This window comes from Coregonus clupeaformis, unplaced genomic scaffold (genome assembly GCF_020615455.1).
Source record: "Coregonus clupeaformis isolate EN_2021a unplaced genomic scaffold, ASM2061545v1 scaf3340, whole genome shotgun sequence".
Lineage (NCBI taxonomy): Eukaryota > Metazoa > Chordata > Actinopteri > Salmoniformes > Salmonidae > Coregonus > Coregonus clupeaformis.
Genome location: NW_025536794.1, coordinates 1 through 17265, shown reverse-complemented (window position 1 = coordinate 17265; position 17265 = coordinate 1). Strand labels below are relative to the sequence as shown.

Sequence of the window (17265 nt, the reverse complement as noted above, 5' to 3'; positions counted from 1 at the left end):
ACATTTGAATATACAAATAGATTTTTCAAACAAAACTACACTACATTGTATCTCTGGGACCCTCAGGATGACAAATGAGAGCAAGATTACTGAATGTGAGTACATTATTCACCTTCAGAGGTGAATGTACCAAACCAGTTGCCGTGACAAAAGTGTTTTGTTGTTGTGCACTATCCTCAAATAATAGCATGGTCTTGTTTCACTGTAATAGCTACTGTAAATTGGACACTGCAGTTAGATTAACAAGAATGTAAGCTTTCTGCCCATATAAGACATGTCTATGTCCTGGAAAGTTAGCTGTTGTTTACAACACCATTCTAGTCACATATCGCATATTGAGCAACAACCGTCCCGTATAATAATAATATAATATGCCATTTAGCAGACGCTTTTGTCCAAAGCGACTTAGTCATGCGTGCATACATTTTTTTTTTTGTGTATGGGTGGTCCCGGGGATCGAACCCACTACCTTGGCGTTACAAGCGCCGTGCTCTACCAGCTGAGCTACAGAGGACACCGATCCCGTAGAGGTTAACAAACAGATACAGTGTTAGACCCCAAGGTGCTTGTTGACAGACAGATTCATTGTTAGATTCCAAGCCAAATTTCTCTGCTGAAAAGATAAACAGAAAATGTGATTTCTACAACACTTTTCCTGAAGCGATCAACATTCAGGGTAAGACTCACATTCTAATGAAATCTCTAATAAATGACACAACCCACACACTGTATAACACCGTTCATAAAAGTGGTAACTTTTATTTCATTTTCCCTCAATGTTTTTTCTAAGACAAAAACATTGGTTGTTACAGTATTGATGCTCATGAATTGTCACGCTATTTTATGCCATGTTCAAGTTGTAATTTCTGTGGAGAACAGAGAGTTGTCCCAAAGAACAGCTGAAGAGACACAGAACACTTACAGATTGCTTAAAGAAGTCAGTGGTCCCAAGTCATTACAAGTCAGTCATATCTACTTGATTACAGTAAGTAAAGCTCACACAACACTGAAGGTGGAAATTAAGAAACACACAACCAGTTTTAACAATGACATCTACATGTACACAGAATCACACACTCATTCACACACAAGCGTAAGCACGCCACGTTCTCGCTCGCTCACACCAGCACGCACACAGACACACACCAAAGTACAATCTTTCCAGTTATTTTGATTGAGGACAACAATTTTCACACTAATAATATCTTTACATCATAAATCTACAGACACAATAAGGGTACATTACGTACAAAAATCTGAAATATCTCAAAATATACAATTATTATATACAGCTCAAGTATTCAACTTGTCACTTCCTATATAGATATATTCATTGTGGATTGACAGAATGTACATCAACATCTAGAGTAAATATACAGAATAAAGGGGGAGGTTCAGGATTCTACAACTTGATGTTAAAATGGTTGCTCTGGTTCCTATGGGCCAGGAGAAAATGTTATCCATGGATCGGTTTTCTTCAAACAGCTAATACAAACTTCCGCTAACTTTAGCCACCACTAGCTAACACACTCAATGGAAGTGAATGGGGCATATAGACTACTTTCAGGGTGAGGAACCATCTAACATCAAGTTGTACAATCCTGAACTTCCCCTTTAAGTACTGTAGTTTAGTTATTGATCAATCACAGAATAAAGCATATTATCACTATTCAATAAATGAATACACTATCACTGTAATTTGAGAGAAATCGAGTTAGTCTACACAGGATTAATTTATTGTACAAGGCAGTAATGAGACAGTGATAATACATACAGGCTCTGGAGTTTACGTTACATTAAGTGATTTAGGGGAATTTAACATCCTTTTAGGAAAATTGTCTAGTAAAGGCCATGGTACCGATTTCAATTCACACCCGTGCTGTTCACACGCTACTCGTTTTGGGTGGAGATCGAATAAATGAACGTGTGGCAGAGGTGTGTCTACAGATACGCGGTATTCTGACCTTGACTTAATTCCCTCATAATTCCACCACCTTTACGTGCGAGGAAATCATGAATAACGACTAGCGAACCTACCGGTTCCAAGTGGAAAAAGCATCTACTAACACCATTCTCCAAGAACTGTAATTTACAACTTGATAAGAGTTATTGATAAGAGCGAGGTATTTGAGTAATCCGTTTGGATAAGGGAATTGTAAATATAAATGACGCTTGTTTTAGATCTATTTAACCATAACACCACTGGAGACAGATGTGAAACCAGTCACATGGCAGCAAACTGAAGCACATATAAACTTTCCCACAGTGAAGTTCATGAAATGCTGTGTCATTATGCAGAATTTAAATTGTACAGCCTTTGAACTTGCAGGGATGGGCACTCTCGAATGTCCTAATTATAGGCTGCTCCGACTTTCTCTGTTTCCTATTTCTATCATGTTTAAATACCACTAGCAGCCTGGACCGTCAGTAGGTCTAATAACAACACATATTCAACTGCCAATTTACTGTTAGTTCCCTTCAGTTGGTATAGCCAACATTATCATTCCATTTAATTACATTGTTTCATTTACCTCCATTTCCTTCCTCTGTAAACGTCATCACGGCCGCGTGGTTGTTGCTGAGGATCATTAGTAACGGTTGATAATATATTTAAAAAAAAGACATGTAGGGTATATCCTACTACTGTACACTATTCTCCCCTGTTACAATTCTATGTACACTAATCTTCCAACATTACCATGGGGTTGAAGAACTGAACGTGGCAATTTTCAGAATGAATAATTTTTGATTCATCGATATATTTAGTGCCTAAAGGATCTCCAAACCTGTTTTTTTTTTAATGATTCATTCTCCCTAACCCTAAAATGTGGCTAAATAATCAGAGTATTTTTAAAACTACCAGTTGGTGATGAAATGAAGACAAATATGCATATATTTAGATGGCTTTCTTTAATTGATCCCTATTTTATGAACCTGTTCTCTCGATGTATTCTAGTCTGTCGACAAAATTCCAATTAAAGGTGCACCGTATTTAAAGGGATGGCTTAAGATAAATGTACTGAAAACTCTATTGATTGAAAACTCCACAAGAAAATCTGTTGGCCAGCAAGTGAGAGGGTTTTCAGTGGTTGAATTACATGTAGTCACCGCCCACAAGGGAACCACGCCTGCAAAGCCCGTTATGCAACTTCATAAGGTAAGTTTGAATACCAACTACTGAGAAGTGCGTAGGAAAGGTGTGCGTAGGAAAGGTGTAATTTCCAATGTCTGAATCGGGCCCATGTGCACAAACACCTTCAAGTCTCTCTCCTCCTGGGTAGTGTCAGACCAGACAGCTCCTCCTGGGTAGTGTCAGACCAGACAGATCCTCCTGGGGAGTGTCAGACCAGACAGAGACCACACTTTGGCAGAAGCTGCCTGCATGACATTAAAGTCGGAGTACTGTATGATGGTATCACACTGACTGATCTCTCTCTCTCTCTCTCACACACTCTCTCTGTCTCTCTCTCTCTCTCTCTCTCTCTCTCTCTCTCTCTCTCTCTCTCTCTCTCTCTCTCTCTCTCTCTCTCTCTCTCTCTCTCTCTCTCCCTCCCTCCATCAATAAATCAATAATAGTTCAAGTGATTCTAGCTCTCTAATTGGTCATCCATAATTTACCTGTGGCTGTGATCCAACAAGTAGACCCTAGCAACCTGTGGCTGTGATCCACAAACAGTCCCTAGCAACCTGTGGCTGTGATCCAACAAGCAGTCCCTAGCAACCTGTGGCTGTGATCCACAAACAGTCCCTAGCAACCTGTGGCTGTAATCCAAAAAGCAGTACCTAGCAACCTGTGGCTGTGATCCAACAAGCAGTCCCTAGCAACATGTGGCTGTGATCCAACAAGCAGTCCCTAGCAACCTGGGGCTGTGATCCAACAAGCAGTCCCTAGCAACCTCTGGCTGTGATGCAACAGGTTGACCATAGCCTGTATCAACATTCTGAACCATCAACAGGTTGACCATAGCCTGTAGCAACATTCTGAACCATCAACAGGTTGACCATAGCCTGTATCAACATTATACACCATCAATAGGTTGGCCAAATCCTGTTTCAACATTATAAACCAACCATCTCTGGTCTGGCTGCTAGCAACAGCTCGGATGTATCTCATTCTCAATCGCATCATTTTCCCCCCTTCATCTGCACTGTTTGGAAAATATTTAACCTGATCAGTTCTTTCAGATCAGTGCAATGAAGGAGAGGATGGATTTTTTAGAAAGAGCCACAGTGTGCTCTGTGTGTGTCATCACTGTCTTCTGGGAGGGGCAGGAGACACACAGATACCGTCAGGTACTCCTCTGGTGGCCAACAGTGCCACACTGTGGTTCAAGTCTTCTATTGCAACAACAAAAAAACAACTTTCATTTTGTACACTACAGTATTATAGACTACATAATCCACTCAACTGTCATACAATTATCTCAACCATTAAAATAAAAAGTCAAACTTGACAATTCACATAAATAAATATATTATTAGTGCCATTGATTGATCAGAGTGCTTATCGAAGAAGATGATTAGAGGAATGTACAATAATAATTAACCCTACATTTCCCATTGATCCATTTCTGAACAACGGTCAACAGAAATCCATATATATAATGGCTTGGCGGCACACCTGGGTAGTGTTCAATAGGTCACACCGTAGCAAAACATTTTGCAACGGAAAACTACAATCTGTGCTCAAATTCTTAGGTAGTATCTTAGTACACATTCAGGCTGTACCTCCCTGTTTCAATTGTTTTTTTTAACAGTTGGTTTCACTCTGCTTCTAAACATTTTCTCCTTAAATGAACACAACCCGGATTGATAATAGCTGGTTTCACTCTACTTCTAAATGTTTTCTCCCTAATGAGCACAACCCGGCTTGATAACAGCTGGTTTCACTCTGCTTCTAAACGCGTTTTCTTCGAATGAACGCAACCCAGCCTGATAACAGTTGGTTTCACTCTGCTTCTAAACGTTTTCTCTCTAATGAACACAACCCGGCTTGATAACAGCTGGTTTCACTCTGCTTCTAAACGTTTTCTCTCTAATGAACACAACCCGGCTTGGTAACAGCTGGTTGACAAAGCGCATCAACGTGCCCTCGTGTGTGTGTGCCCTCCTCCATGACATCACAGGAGGATTCATCACCATGGCACTACGTTGCCGGGGCCGGTTGCCAACGTCTGTGACAAGCTTCCCCTGGGTATCACAGTTCTATTTATAATACTGGGGTCACCTGGGCTGGCTGGGGAGCACGCACATTCACGTATGCACTACGACAAACATACACACACACGCTGCCTGATGATCAAAATGCTAGCTGCTTGGTTTATCTGTGCTCAGATGAATCACCCCCTGCCTGCCTTCTAAGACTGAATTAAAATGGGGGCCTCCTTCTTCCTCTGTGCCTCTGAGTGATGTAGGACGAGGACTGACATCATCATTGGTAGTGGCTCTGCTGGGCTTGTTAGGGCCATGGTTTTGTTTGGATTAGGGGGCGATGTGGGGAGGTTGTTTTAGATTAGAATGAAAGTGTGTTAAGGCTCAGAGATGCTCTATGGTATGGGGAGTGCGGAGGGTTGTGCTTTACAGCTAGGTGAACAGTAGAGGGGGGGGGCTGTGCTTTACATCTAGGTGAACAGTAGAGAGAGGTGGGGGGCTGTGCTTTACATCTAGGTGAACAGTAGAGGGAGGTGGGGGGCTGTGCTTTACCGATAGGTGAACAGTAGAGAGAGGTGGGGGGCTGTGCTTTACATCTAGGTGAACAGTAGAGAGAGTGCTCTTTCTCTCTCTCTCTCTCTCTGGAGGGGTTGTGTTGTGTTGTGTTTGATTAGATAGGGTTTCTTGTGCTTCATTCATCAGATCGATCATAGTTCGGACTCTGGCGAATTAATATTCTGATAACCCGTCTTGGTCGGTGTCCCGGTACCATATCCAGCCGTGTTGGTCATCTCCTGGGCTCCGCCGGGCCCCAGGTAGGGGCGGTGAGAGGGCATGGGCGAAGGGTTGGGGCTGGGGCTGGGGGTGCCTTTACTGAGGATGAAGCGGGACTCGTTCTCCTCCTCTAGGCCAGAGAGGTCCTTGGTCATGCCTTTACGGTAGGAGACGGACAGCTTGTTGGAGCCGTCAGAGAGCAGGTTGAAGTGGCGGGCGATGAAGACGCAGGGGAGAGGAAGCATGGCGGCGATGATGAGGGAGTAGGCCACGCCCAGAGCCCACGGAGGGTAGGAGAGGAATTTCTCCGATGCCTAGCGGGGGGGGAGAGGGAAGAAACACTGAGATCCAGATCCAGAAATGCTTTTAATGTCCCAATATTGGGCAGTTGAATTCGCAACTGTATAAAAACACAAGGAAGAAGTGTCTACGAGGTACAAACACATGATAAACTGATTGCACAGTGAATACAAAAACATAGATGGAATATACAGTATTCACAACCCTTGACTTTTCCACATTTTGTTGTGTTATATAAAGTGGGATTAAAATGGATTTAATTGACATTTTTTGTCAACGATCTACACAAAAATACTCTGTAATGTCAAAGTGGAAGAAAACTCTGATAAGTATTCACCCCACTGAGACAATACATGTTAGAAACACCTTTGGCAGCGATTACAGCTGTAAGTCTCCAAGAGCTTTGAACACCTGGATTGTACAACATTTGTCAATTTTCTTTAAAAAAAATTACAGCCATTTTCAAGTCTTGCCATAGATTTTCAAGCCAATTTAATTCAAAACTGTAACTAGGCCACTTCAGGAACATTCAATGTCATCTTGGTAAGCAACTCCAGTGTAGATTTGGCCTTGTGTTTTAGGTTATTGTCCTGCTGAAAGGTGAATTCGTCTCCCAGTGTCTGGTGGAAAGCAGACAACCAGGTTTTCCTCTAGGATTTTGCCTACACTCCATTCCGTTGATCTTTTATCCTGAAAAACTCCCCAGTCCTTAACAATTACACTTTGCTTATCTTTAGTATGTTACTTTTTATTCTAAAAAACCTCCCTTGTCCTTGCCGATGACAAGCATACCCATAACATGATGCAGCCACCACCATGCTTGAAAATATGAAGAGTGGTACTCAGTGATGTGTTGTGTTGGATTTTGACCAAACGTAACATTTTGTATTCATGACAAAAAAATGCATTTTCTTTGCAAGATTCTTTTGAAGTATTACTTAAGTGCCTTGTTGCAAACAGGATGCATGTTTTGGAATATTTGTATTCTTACTCTCTGGCAACTGATTTAGGAAGTGACTGGGTGTATTGATACACCATCAAAAGCCTAATTAATACCTTCACCATGCTCAAAGGGATATTCAGAGTCCACTTTTTGGTTGTTGTTACACATCTACTAATCAGTGCCCTTCTTTGTGAGGCATTGAAAAACCTCCCATGTCTTTGTGGTTGAATCTGTGCTTGAAATTCACTACTCGATTGAGGGACCTTACAGATAATTGTATGTGTTGGGTACAGAGATGAGGTTGTCATTAAAAAATCATGTTAACCACTATTATTGAATACAGAATGAGTCCATGCATCTTATTATGTGATTTGTTAAGCACATTTTTACTTCTGAACTTATTTAGGCTTGCCATAACAAAGGGGTTGAATACTTACTGACTGAAGACATTCCAACTTTTCATTTTTTATTAATTTAGAAACATTTTAAAGGGCAGGTAAATGCATGTGTGAATACAAAGATGCTTCAAGGAGAACCATGCCGTTCCAAAACCCATCCGGCTCGAAGGACCATGAAAACGATTGCCACTTTGTAGTCAGTGGACTCAGAGTGAGGTGCCGGTTAGGTGAGTTGGATGGATTAGTACAAATGCGTTGTAACAGAGGTAAAGATTCACTGACCAGTTCCTCCACCCAGGCGTTGTACCCAGCAGGACTGACGGCCATCTCTATCACAGTGGCCACGATGAGCACGGTGAGACAGGCAGGAGACACGTACTTCCACATATAGAAATAGAAAGAGTAGGGTCTGAAACCCAACATGTCCTCTAGGTCCTGCATGAACCTGAGAGAGAGACACAGAGAGAGGGAAGGAAGGAGAGAGAGAGAGAGAGAGAGACAGAGGGAAGGAGAGAGGGAGAGAGAGAGAGAGGGAGAGAGAGTGAAGGAGAGAGAAAGAGAGAGAGACAGAGGGAGGAGAGACAGGGAAGGAGAGAGGGAGAGAGAGAGGGAAGGAGAGAGGGAGAGAGAGTGAAGGAGAGAGGAAGAGAGGGAGAGAGAGTGAAGGAGAGAGAAAGGGAGAGACAGAGTGAAGGAGAGAGAAAGAGAGAGACAGAGTGAAGGAGAGAGAAAGAGAGAGAGACAGAGGGAAGGAGAGAGAGAGAGAGAGAGACAGAGTGAAGGAGAGAGAAAGAGAGAGAGACAGAGTGAAGGAGAGAGAAAGAGAGAGACAGAGTGAAGGAGAGAGAAAGAGAGAGAGACAGAGTGAAGGAGAGAGAAGGAGAGAGACAGAGTGAAGGAGAGAGAAAGAGAGAGAGACAGAGGGAAGGAGAGAGAAAGAGAGAGAGAGAGAGAGAGAGAAGGAGAGAGAAAGAGAGAGAGAGACAGAGTGGGAAGAAGGGAGGGAGGGAGATTAAGGTGGGGATGAACAAAAGCGAGTTTTGAACACACTAAAATGTACAAAGCCATTTCTCCTTGGCACTGCTGTAAAGGAATATGTAAGTTCCTTGTGTCACGTTACGCATCCAGTACCTCTTGGTGCCGTAGATCCAGGCCACAGATATATTCTCCAGTATGACCACCACAGTGAGAGTTATGTAACCAGTACCTCTTGGTGCCGTAGATCCAGGCCACAGATATATTCTCCAGTATGACCACCACAGTGAGAGTTATGTAACCAGTACCTCTTGGTGCCGTAGATCCAGGCCACAGATATATTCTCCAGTATGACCACCACAGTGAGAGTTATGTAACCAGTACCTCTTGGTGCCGTAGATCCAGGCCACAGATATATTCTCCAGTATGACCACCACAGTGAGAGTTATGTAACCAGTACCTCTTGGTGCCGTAGATCCAGGCCACAGATATATTCTCCAGTATGACCACCACAGTGAGCGGCAGGCCGGCGGAGTAGTCATCAAACATGGTTACAAAGTAGTTCCCGGAGCGCTGGACAAACAGCAGGCCGCAGAAGAACGCCACAATGCAACAACCAACTGAGAAGGAAGGAGGAAGAGGAGGAGGAAGAGGAGGAGGAGGAAGAGAAGGAAGGAAGGAGGAAGAGGAGGAGGAGGAAGAGAAGGAAGATGAGGAAGAGGAGGAGGAGGAGGAGGAGGAGGAAGAGAGAATGAGGAGGAAGAGGAGGAAGAGAATGAAGAGGAGGAAGAGGAGGAAGAGGAGGATGAGAGAAGGAGGAGGAAGAGGAGGAAGAGGAGGAAGAGAAAGAGGGAAGGAGGAGGAAGAGGAGGAAGAGGAGGAAGAAAAAAGGAGGAGGAAGTGGAGGAAGAGAGAATGAGGGGGAAGAGAGAAGGAGGAGGAAGAGGAGAAAGAGAAGGAAGAGGAGGAAGATGAGGAAGAGGAGGAAGAGGAGAAAGAGAAGGAAGAGGAGGAAGAGGAGGGGAAAACATTAATAATCATACATACAGACCACAGAAGAAGGCTACGATGCAACTGCACACTGAGAGAGGAAGACTAGAGGATAAGCGCGTCTGCTAAATGACTAAAATGTAAATGTAGAGAATAAATATGTCAGGCTGATTATGTGACTACATTTCTGATGCTTACCAATTCAATGTAAGGCATACAACAGTCTCTTTCAACAGCTATTGGCTGATGCCAACAGACCTTTGACTTCTGACTGATAAAGAATAAACCAACCAACCAATAGAAGCCTTACCACAGAGGAACTCCTTGCGTATCTTGGGGAAGGCGTCCAGTACAGGTGTGGTGATCCCTGTCATGGTGCCGATCATGGACCCCAGCCCCAGGTTAATCAGCATGAAGAAGAACATGACGGACCAGAACGGAGAGGCAGGGAAGTGGGTCATGGCCTCAGTGAAGGCAATGAAGGCCAGGCCTGTTCCCTGCACTGCCTGGAGAAAGAGAAGAGAAAGAGATGTTCTATCGATGTGCCTTCACTATATTTCACTTCACATAATGAGGCGGCTGTTTTCCGTCTAAAAGTGGTTGTAGATGATGTTGGAAGTGCTTTGGGGTGTTGATCAGAGTCTGAAATCGATACTTTATGGGCTAGTCTTCCAGACCGAAAACTGGACTGGGCTTAATCTCAGTTCTATGGATTTACATGAAAGTTCACAAAAAGTTATATTTTTTTTGTGTGTGTGTGTGTGAAAATGTCACACACAAAAAACGTATTTCCAACTCTAAACCAAATCAGACCAACATAGCGTGTTGAGTTCGTCCTCCAGGACACAGGGCTCCAGACCAACATACCTTGTTGAGTTCGTCCTCCAGGACACAGGGCTCCAGACCAACATACCTTGTTGAGTTCGTCCTCCAGGACACAGGGCTCCAGACCAACATACCTTGTTGAGTTCGTCCTCCAGGACACAGGGCTCCAGACCAACATACCTTGTTGAGTTCGTCCTCCAGGACACAGGGCTCCAGACCAACATACCTTGTTGAGTTCGTCCTCCAGGACACAGGGCTCCAGACCAACATACCTTGTTGAGTTCGTCCTCCAGGACACAGGGCTCCAGACCAACATACCTCGTTGAGTTCGTCCTCCAGGACACAGGGCTCCAGACCAACATACCTTGTTGAGTTCGTCCTCCAGGACACAGGGGTCCAGTCCCAGCTGATCGAAGCTGTCCTCCTTCACAGTCTTGATCACTCCATACATCTCCTGATAGTCAACAGCTGACAGGTGAGAGAAGTTGACATGGGGAGGGATCAGATCATGGCTCAACACACCTGTGTTCAGGTAACCTAGGATCTTCTCAGCATTCCTGTAGAAAGGAGGGGAGAGGAGAGGAGGAAAGGGTGAGTGTTAGTTGTAAGATAGAGATCTCATCTATCTGCGTTCATATAGTAACGGGTAGGAAAGACAGAGGGGGTAAGGTTAGTGCTGAAAGAGATTGACTCTATTTTACAATGACAATATGCTATTGGTTAAGTTATTTGAGTTTGACGAAATTATTAGTTTGGTTGAGTTTTCTGTTGACAAGTGAGATCAGAATTCAAACAAACACAGATTAACGACCTGTGCACTGTCATTTACTTTGAAGTGTTTTCTTGCCTGAGCCAACGTCTGCGGTGTTTACAGAGATCACCATCGTTAGTCCTGCGTTGGATTGAAGCTTTTTTGAATTATGATGCACTGCAAAACATATATAAATTGTCCCATAATGATTCAAATGTACGTGAAGAGGAACTACTGAGTGGACAGCAGATTTACTCCGACGACACCTAATATTAAGTCAGGATTCAAGAGGAAGGACTGGTTATATAGCAGATTAACTCCAGAAGACAGCACAAACAGATCTGGGACCAGGCTAGATATACTCACTCCACAACACATTTCTCGTTCATGATGTTGGCCTTGAACCCCAGCACGGCGAACACCACCAGCGTAGCCAGGATGGAGGTGATGAAGTTGATGATGGAGACCAGCGCTGCGTCAAAGTGGCAGTTGTTGTCCCGCTTGTTGTAGCTGGAGAAGGCTATGACCCCTCCGAACCCTAACCCCAGGGCGAAGAACACCTGGGTGGCTGCCTCCCTCCATACCTGGGGCTCCAGCATCTTCTCCAACTGGGGGTTAGAGGTCAGAGGTCAGGCAACTATGTAATGTTCCACACAATCATGGCCTCCCCTTTTGCACTTTGCAAGAGGATAAAGTCACAATCTAGTGTGAATACCTAATTCAGCCTTTAGGGGGAGACAACAACCACATTTTCACATTTTCAGTCTGACATCGCTCTAAGGATCCAGACATCCAGTACAGAGGCATTGAATACATGAATTATGGTTGAGTGTCCTTCAAAGAAAATGTTTTGACTAAAACACTAATCTAATCTAACTATCTAAGGGTGAGGATCAACGTTCCTATCCCTGCAAAGAATGTGATGCAAGAATGAGGAACAAAAGACTGCAGGAAAAACTCTGCCCTGGGACTAGAGTTTCCCTTCATAGAATCCCGTTCAGACAGACAAACAGACACTGCCATATCAGAAAACCTCTCAGAATGTGAGCTCTGCAACAATGCTCTCTAGTCTGCCTCTAGTCTGTGTGATGACAGCCTCGGCCCTGTGTTTGAGATGGAGTCGGAGATAGGGTTGGATGTTGGATGGCCGTGTTGTACCTTCAGGTACACAACATGCAGACTGAGATAAGCAGGTGAGTTGAATCTGTGGAGCTGTAATTCTCAGTACCACAGACGAAGGATGGTGTGTGTGTATCTTTGGTGTGTGTGTGTGTGTGTGTGTGTGTGTGTACCTTTGGTGTGTGTGTGTGTACCTTTGGGGTGAACATGTGAGCGATGCCGTCAACAGATCCTTTGAGCATCAGGCCTCTGACGAGGAAACAGATCAACACCACGTAGGGGAAGAGAGAGCTGAAGTACATCACCTGATAGGAGAATACACACACACACACACACACACACACACACACACACACACACACACACACACACACACACACACATCACACACACACACACACACACAGTCATGAAGTATATCACCTGAGAGGGGCGACAGACAGAGGACTGTACACACTGTTACCATGGACACCACCACACTGTTACCATGGACACCACCACACTGTTACCATGGACACCACCACACTGTTACCATGGACACTACCACACTGTTACCATGGACACCACCACACTGTTACCATGGACACTACCACACTGCCTCAAACTAGTCTGGCCTCACAGTGAAGAGGGACCACATTGTGATGCTTCAAACAGACAGAGACACTGACACAGACACATGCACACGCACGTGCACACAGAGGCATGAACGCACAAACACGCACACGCGTATGGTTGCTAAGCTACCGGTAGTTTACTAAAGTTACCGGAAATCTTCAGTGTTTTTGGTAATGAATAGAAACTCTATGGCAATCTATCATAACTTTGGTAATTTATAATAATAGTCCCATGTTAAAATGTTCCTATATAGTGCACTACTTTTGACCATGACCTATAAAAGGTTGGAGACCCCTGACCCATGACCCCTGACCCCTGCTGTTTCCATGACATAGACTGACCAGGTGAATCCGGGTGAAAGCTATGATCCCTTATTGATGTCACCTGTTAAATCCACTTCAATCAGTGTAAATGAAGGGCAGGAGACAGGTTAAAGAAGGATTTTTAAGACTTGAGACAACTGAGACATGGATTGTGTATGTGTGCCATTCAGAGGGTGAATGGGCAAGACAAAATATTTAAGTGCCTTTGAACTGGGGTATGGTAGTAGGTGACAGGCGCACAGGTTTGTGTCAAGAACTGCAGCGCTGCTGGGTTTTTCACGCTCAACAATTTCCCGTGTGTATCAAGAATGGCCCACCACCCAAAGGACACCCAGCCAACTTGACACAACTGTGGAAGGTGTTCCTAATGTTTTGTAGGCTCAGTGTACAGGGAGATAAGATGCTATTTGGAATTCAGACAAACGGTGTCAGATCTTGGCAATGTCTCTTATGTATTTCCCTATTCCAAAATGTGGGTTGGATGTTGTGTTGTGATCACGACTCATTGTTTGGACTGAGATGAAAGCACATTGTTAGTCTGAATCCCAAATAATAATCATATACCCTACATAGTCCACTACATTGACCAAGGCTCTGGTCAAAAGTAGTGCACTATATAGGGAATAGGGCAACATTTGGGATTCAGTCATGGAGTTGTGGGCCAGCCAACATATTATCGAACCACACTGTGCCTACTAGACTCTTAAGACTAATCAAATCAAATCAAATCAAATCAAATTTTATTGGTCACATGCGCCGAATACAACAGGTGCAGACATTACAGTGAAATGCTTACTTACAGCCCTTAACCAACAGTGCATTTATTTTAAACAAAAAAGTAAGAATAAAACAACAACAAAAAAGTGTTGAGAAAAAAAGAGCAGAAGTAAAATAAAGTGACAGTAGGGAGGCTATATATACAGTAAAATAAAGTGACAGTAGGGAGGCTATATATACAGGGGGGTACCGTTGCATAGTCAATGTGCGGGGCACCGGCTAGTTGAGGTAGTTGAGGTAATATGTACATGTGGGTAGAGTTAAAGTGACTATGCATAAATACTTAACAGAGTAGCAGCAGCGTAAAAAGGATGGGGTGGGGGCAGTGCAAATAGTCCGGGTAGCCATGATTAGCTGTTCAGGAGTCTTATGGCTTGGGGGTAGAAGCTGTTGAGAAGTCTTTTGGACCTAGACTTGGCACTCCGGTACCGCTTGCCGTCGGCGGTAGCAGAGAGAACAGTCTATGACTAGGGTGGCTGGAGTCTTTGACAATTTTGAGGGCCTTCCTCTGACACCGCCTGGTATAGAGGTCCTGGATGGCAGGGAGCTTTGCCCCAGTGATGTACTGGGCCGTACGCACTACCCTCTGTAGTGCCTTGCGGTCAGAGGCCAAGCAGTTGCCATACCAGGCGGTGATGCAACCAGTCAGGATGCTCTCGATGGTGCAGCTGTAGAATTTTTGAGGATCTGAGGACCCATGCCAAATCTTTTTAGTCTCCTGAGGGGAATAGGCTTTGTCGTGCCCTCTTCACGACTGTCTTGGTGTGTTTGGACCATGATAGTTCGTTGGTGATGTGGACACCAAGGAACTTGAAGCTCTCAACCTGTTCCACTACAGCCCCGTCGATGAGAATGAGGGCGTGCTCAGTCCTCTTTTCTTTCCTGTAGTCCACAATCATCTCCTTTGTCTTGGTCACGTTGAGGAGAGGTTGTTGTCCTGGCACCACACGGCCAGATCTCTGACCTCCTCCCTATGGCTGTCTCATCGTTGTCGGTGATCAGGCCTACCACTGTTGTGTCGTCGGCAAACTTAATGATGGTATTGGAGTCGTGCCTGGCCATGCAGTCATGGGTGAACAGAGAGTACAGGAGGGGACTGAGCACGCACCCCTGAGGGGCCCCCGTGTTGAGGATCAGTGTGGCAGATGTGTTGTTACCTACCCTTACCACCTGGGGGCGGCCCGTCAGGAAGTCCAGGATCCAGTTGCAGAGGGAGGTGTTTAGTCCCAGGATCCTTAGCTTAGTGATGAGCTTAGAGGGCACTATGGTGTTGAATGCTGAGCTGTAGTCAATGAATAGCATTCTCACGTAGGTGTTCCTCTTGTCCAGGTGGGAAAGGGCAGTGTGGGAGTGCGATAGAGATTGCATCATCTGTGGATCTGTTGAAGGCGGTATGCAAATTGGAGTGGGTCTAGGGTTTCTGGGATTATGCTGTTGATGTGAGCCATGACCAGTCTTTCAAAGCACTTCATGGCTACAGACGTCAGTGCTACGGGTCGGTAGTCATTTAGGCAGGTTATCTTAGAGTTCTTGGGCACGGGGACTATGGTGGTCTGCTTGAAACATGTTGGTATTACAGACTCAGTCAGGGACATGTTGAAAATGTCAGTGAAGACACTTGCCAGTTGGTCAGCACATGCTCGGAGTACACGTCCTGGTAATCCGTCTGGCCCTGCGGCCTTGTGAATGTTGACCTGCTTAAAAGTCTTACTCACATCGGCTACGGAGAGCGTGATCACATAGTCGTCCGGAACAGCTGGTGCTCTCATGCATGCTTCAGTGTTGCTTGCCTCGGAAGCGAGCATAGAAGTGGTTTAGCTCGTCTGGTAGGCTTGTGTCACTGGGCAGCTTCGCGGCTGTGCTTCCCTTTGTAGTCTGTAATAGTTTTCAAGCCCCTGCCACATCCGACGAGCGTCAGAGCCAGTGTAGTATGATTCAATCTTAGACCTGTATTGACTCTTTGCCTGTTTGATGGTTCGTCCGGAGGTCATAGCGGGATTTCTTATAAGCGTCCGGGTTAGAGTCCCGTTTCCCTTGAAAGCGGCAGCTCTACCCTTTAGCTCAGTGCGGATGTTTCCTGTAATCCATGGCTTCTGGTTGGGGTATGTACGTACGGTCACTGTGGGGACGACATCATCGATGCACTTATTGATGAAGCCAGTGACTGATGTGGTGTACTCCTCAATGCTGTCTGAAGAATCCCGGAACATGTTCCAGTCTGTGCTAGCAAAACAGTCCTGTAGCTTAGCATCTCGTCATCTGACCACTTTTTTATTAGCTGAATCACTGGTGCTTCCTGCTTCAGTTTTTGCTTATAAGCAGGAATCAGGAGGATAGAGTTATGGTCAGATTTGCCAAATGGAGGGCGCAGGGAGAGCTTTGTATGCGTCTCTGTGTGTGGAGTAAAGGTGGTCTAGAGTTTTTTCCCCTCTGGTTGCAATTTAACATGCTGGTAGAAATGAGGTAGAAACGGATTTAAGTTTCCCTCATTAAAGTCCCCGGCTACTAGGAGCGCTGCATCTGGATGAGCGTTTTCCTGTTTGATTAATGGCCTTGTACAACTCATTCAGTGCAATCTTAATGCCAGCATTGGTTTGTGGTGGTAAATAGACAGCTATGAAAAATATAGATGAAAACTCTCTTGGTAAATAGTGTGGTCTACAGCTTATCATAAGATACTCTACCTCAGGCGAGCAAAACCTCGGGACTTCCTTAGTATTTGATTTTGTGCACCAGCTGTTGTTTACAAATATACACAGACCGCCACCCCCCTTGTCTTACCGGAGTCTGCCGTTCTATCCTGCCGATGTAGCGTATAGCCTGCTAGCTGAATGTTGTCATTGTTGTCGTTCAGCCACGACTCCGTGAAACATAAGATATTACAGTTTTTAATGTCCCGTTGGTAGGATAACCGTAATCTTAAATCGTCCATTTTATTCTCAAAAGCTTGAACGTTGGCTAATAGGATTGATGGGAGAGGCAGTTTACTCGTTCGCCGTCGGATCCTTACAAGGCACCCCGGATCTGCGTCCACGATATCTCCGTCTCTTCCTCACGCGAATGACGGGGATCTGGGCCTTGTTGGGTGTCTGTAGAATATCCTTCGCGAACGCCTCGTTGAAGAAAAAGTCTTCGTCCAACGCGAGGTGAGTAATCGCTGTCCTGATATCCAGAAGCTCTCTTTGGTTATAAGAGACGATGGCAGAAACATTATGTACAAAATAAATTACAAATAATGCGGAAAAACACACATAATAGTACAATTGGTTAGAGGGCTGTAAAACGGCAGCCATCTTCTTCCGGCGCTGTTCAATATATCATACA

The 17265-nt window shown here is 44.7% G+C and overlaps 1 protein-coding gene and 1 long non-coding RNA gene across 2 annotated transcripts; both read right to left on the bottom strand.

Moving 5' to 3' along the window:
- Nucleotides 1-731: 731 nt before the first annotated feature.
- Nucleotides 732-4898, bottom strand: LOC123489815. The gene is made up of 2 exons (XR_006660674.1): nucleotides 3723-4898; nucleotides 732-3653 (listed from the first exon to the last, which is right to left on the bottom strand). It is a non-coding gene; the product is annotated as an uncharacterized LOC123489815 (long non-coding RNA).
- A 21-nt stretch (nucleotides 4899-4919) lies between these two features.
- Nucleotides 4920-12531, bottom strand: LOC123489814 (sodium-dependent neutral amino acid transporter SLC6A17-like). The gene is made up of 7 exons (XM_045220204.1): nucleotides 12421-12531; nucleotides 11474-11715; nucleotides 10721-10913; nucleotides 9842-10037; nucleotides 9002-9161; nucleotides 7849-8011; nucleotides 4920-6239 (listed from the first exon to the last, which is right to left on the bottom strand). Exons 1-7 carry the CDS (start codon nucleotides 12526-12528, stop codon nucleotides 5859-5861), a joined length of 1443 nt encoding a protein of 480 aa, XP_045076139.1. The 5' UTR covers nucleotides 12529-12531; the 3' UTR covers nucleotides 4920-5858.
- Between the last annotated feature and the right edge of the window lie 4734 nt (nucleotides 12532-17265).

Coding starts and splice junctions, on each gene's coding strand:
- LOC123489814 (XM_045220204.1), bottom strand. CDS start 12,528: ATGTACTTCAGCTCTCTCTTCCCCTACGTGGTGTTGATCTGTTTCCTC. Junction 11,716..12,420: donor CTCACATGTTCACCCCAAAG/GTACACACACAC, acceptor TCTAACCCCCAG/TTGGAGAAGATGCTGGAGCC. Junction 10,038..10,720: donor TGGAGGACGAACTCAACAAG/GTATGTTGGTCT, acceptor CTCTTTCTCCAG/GCAGTGCAGGGAACAGGCCT.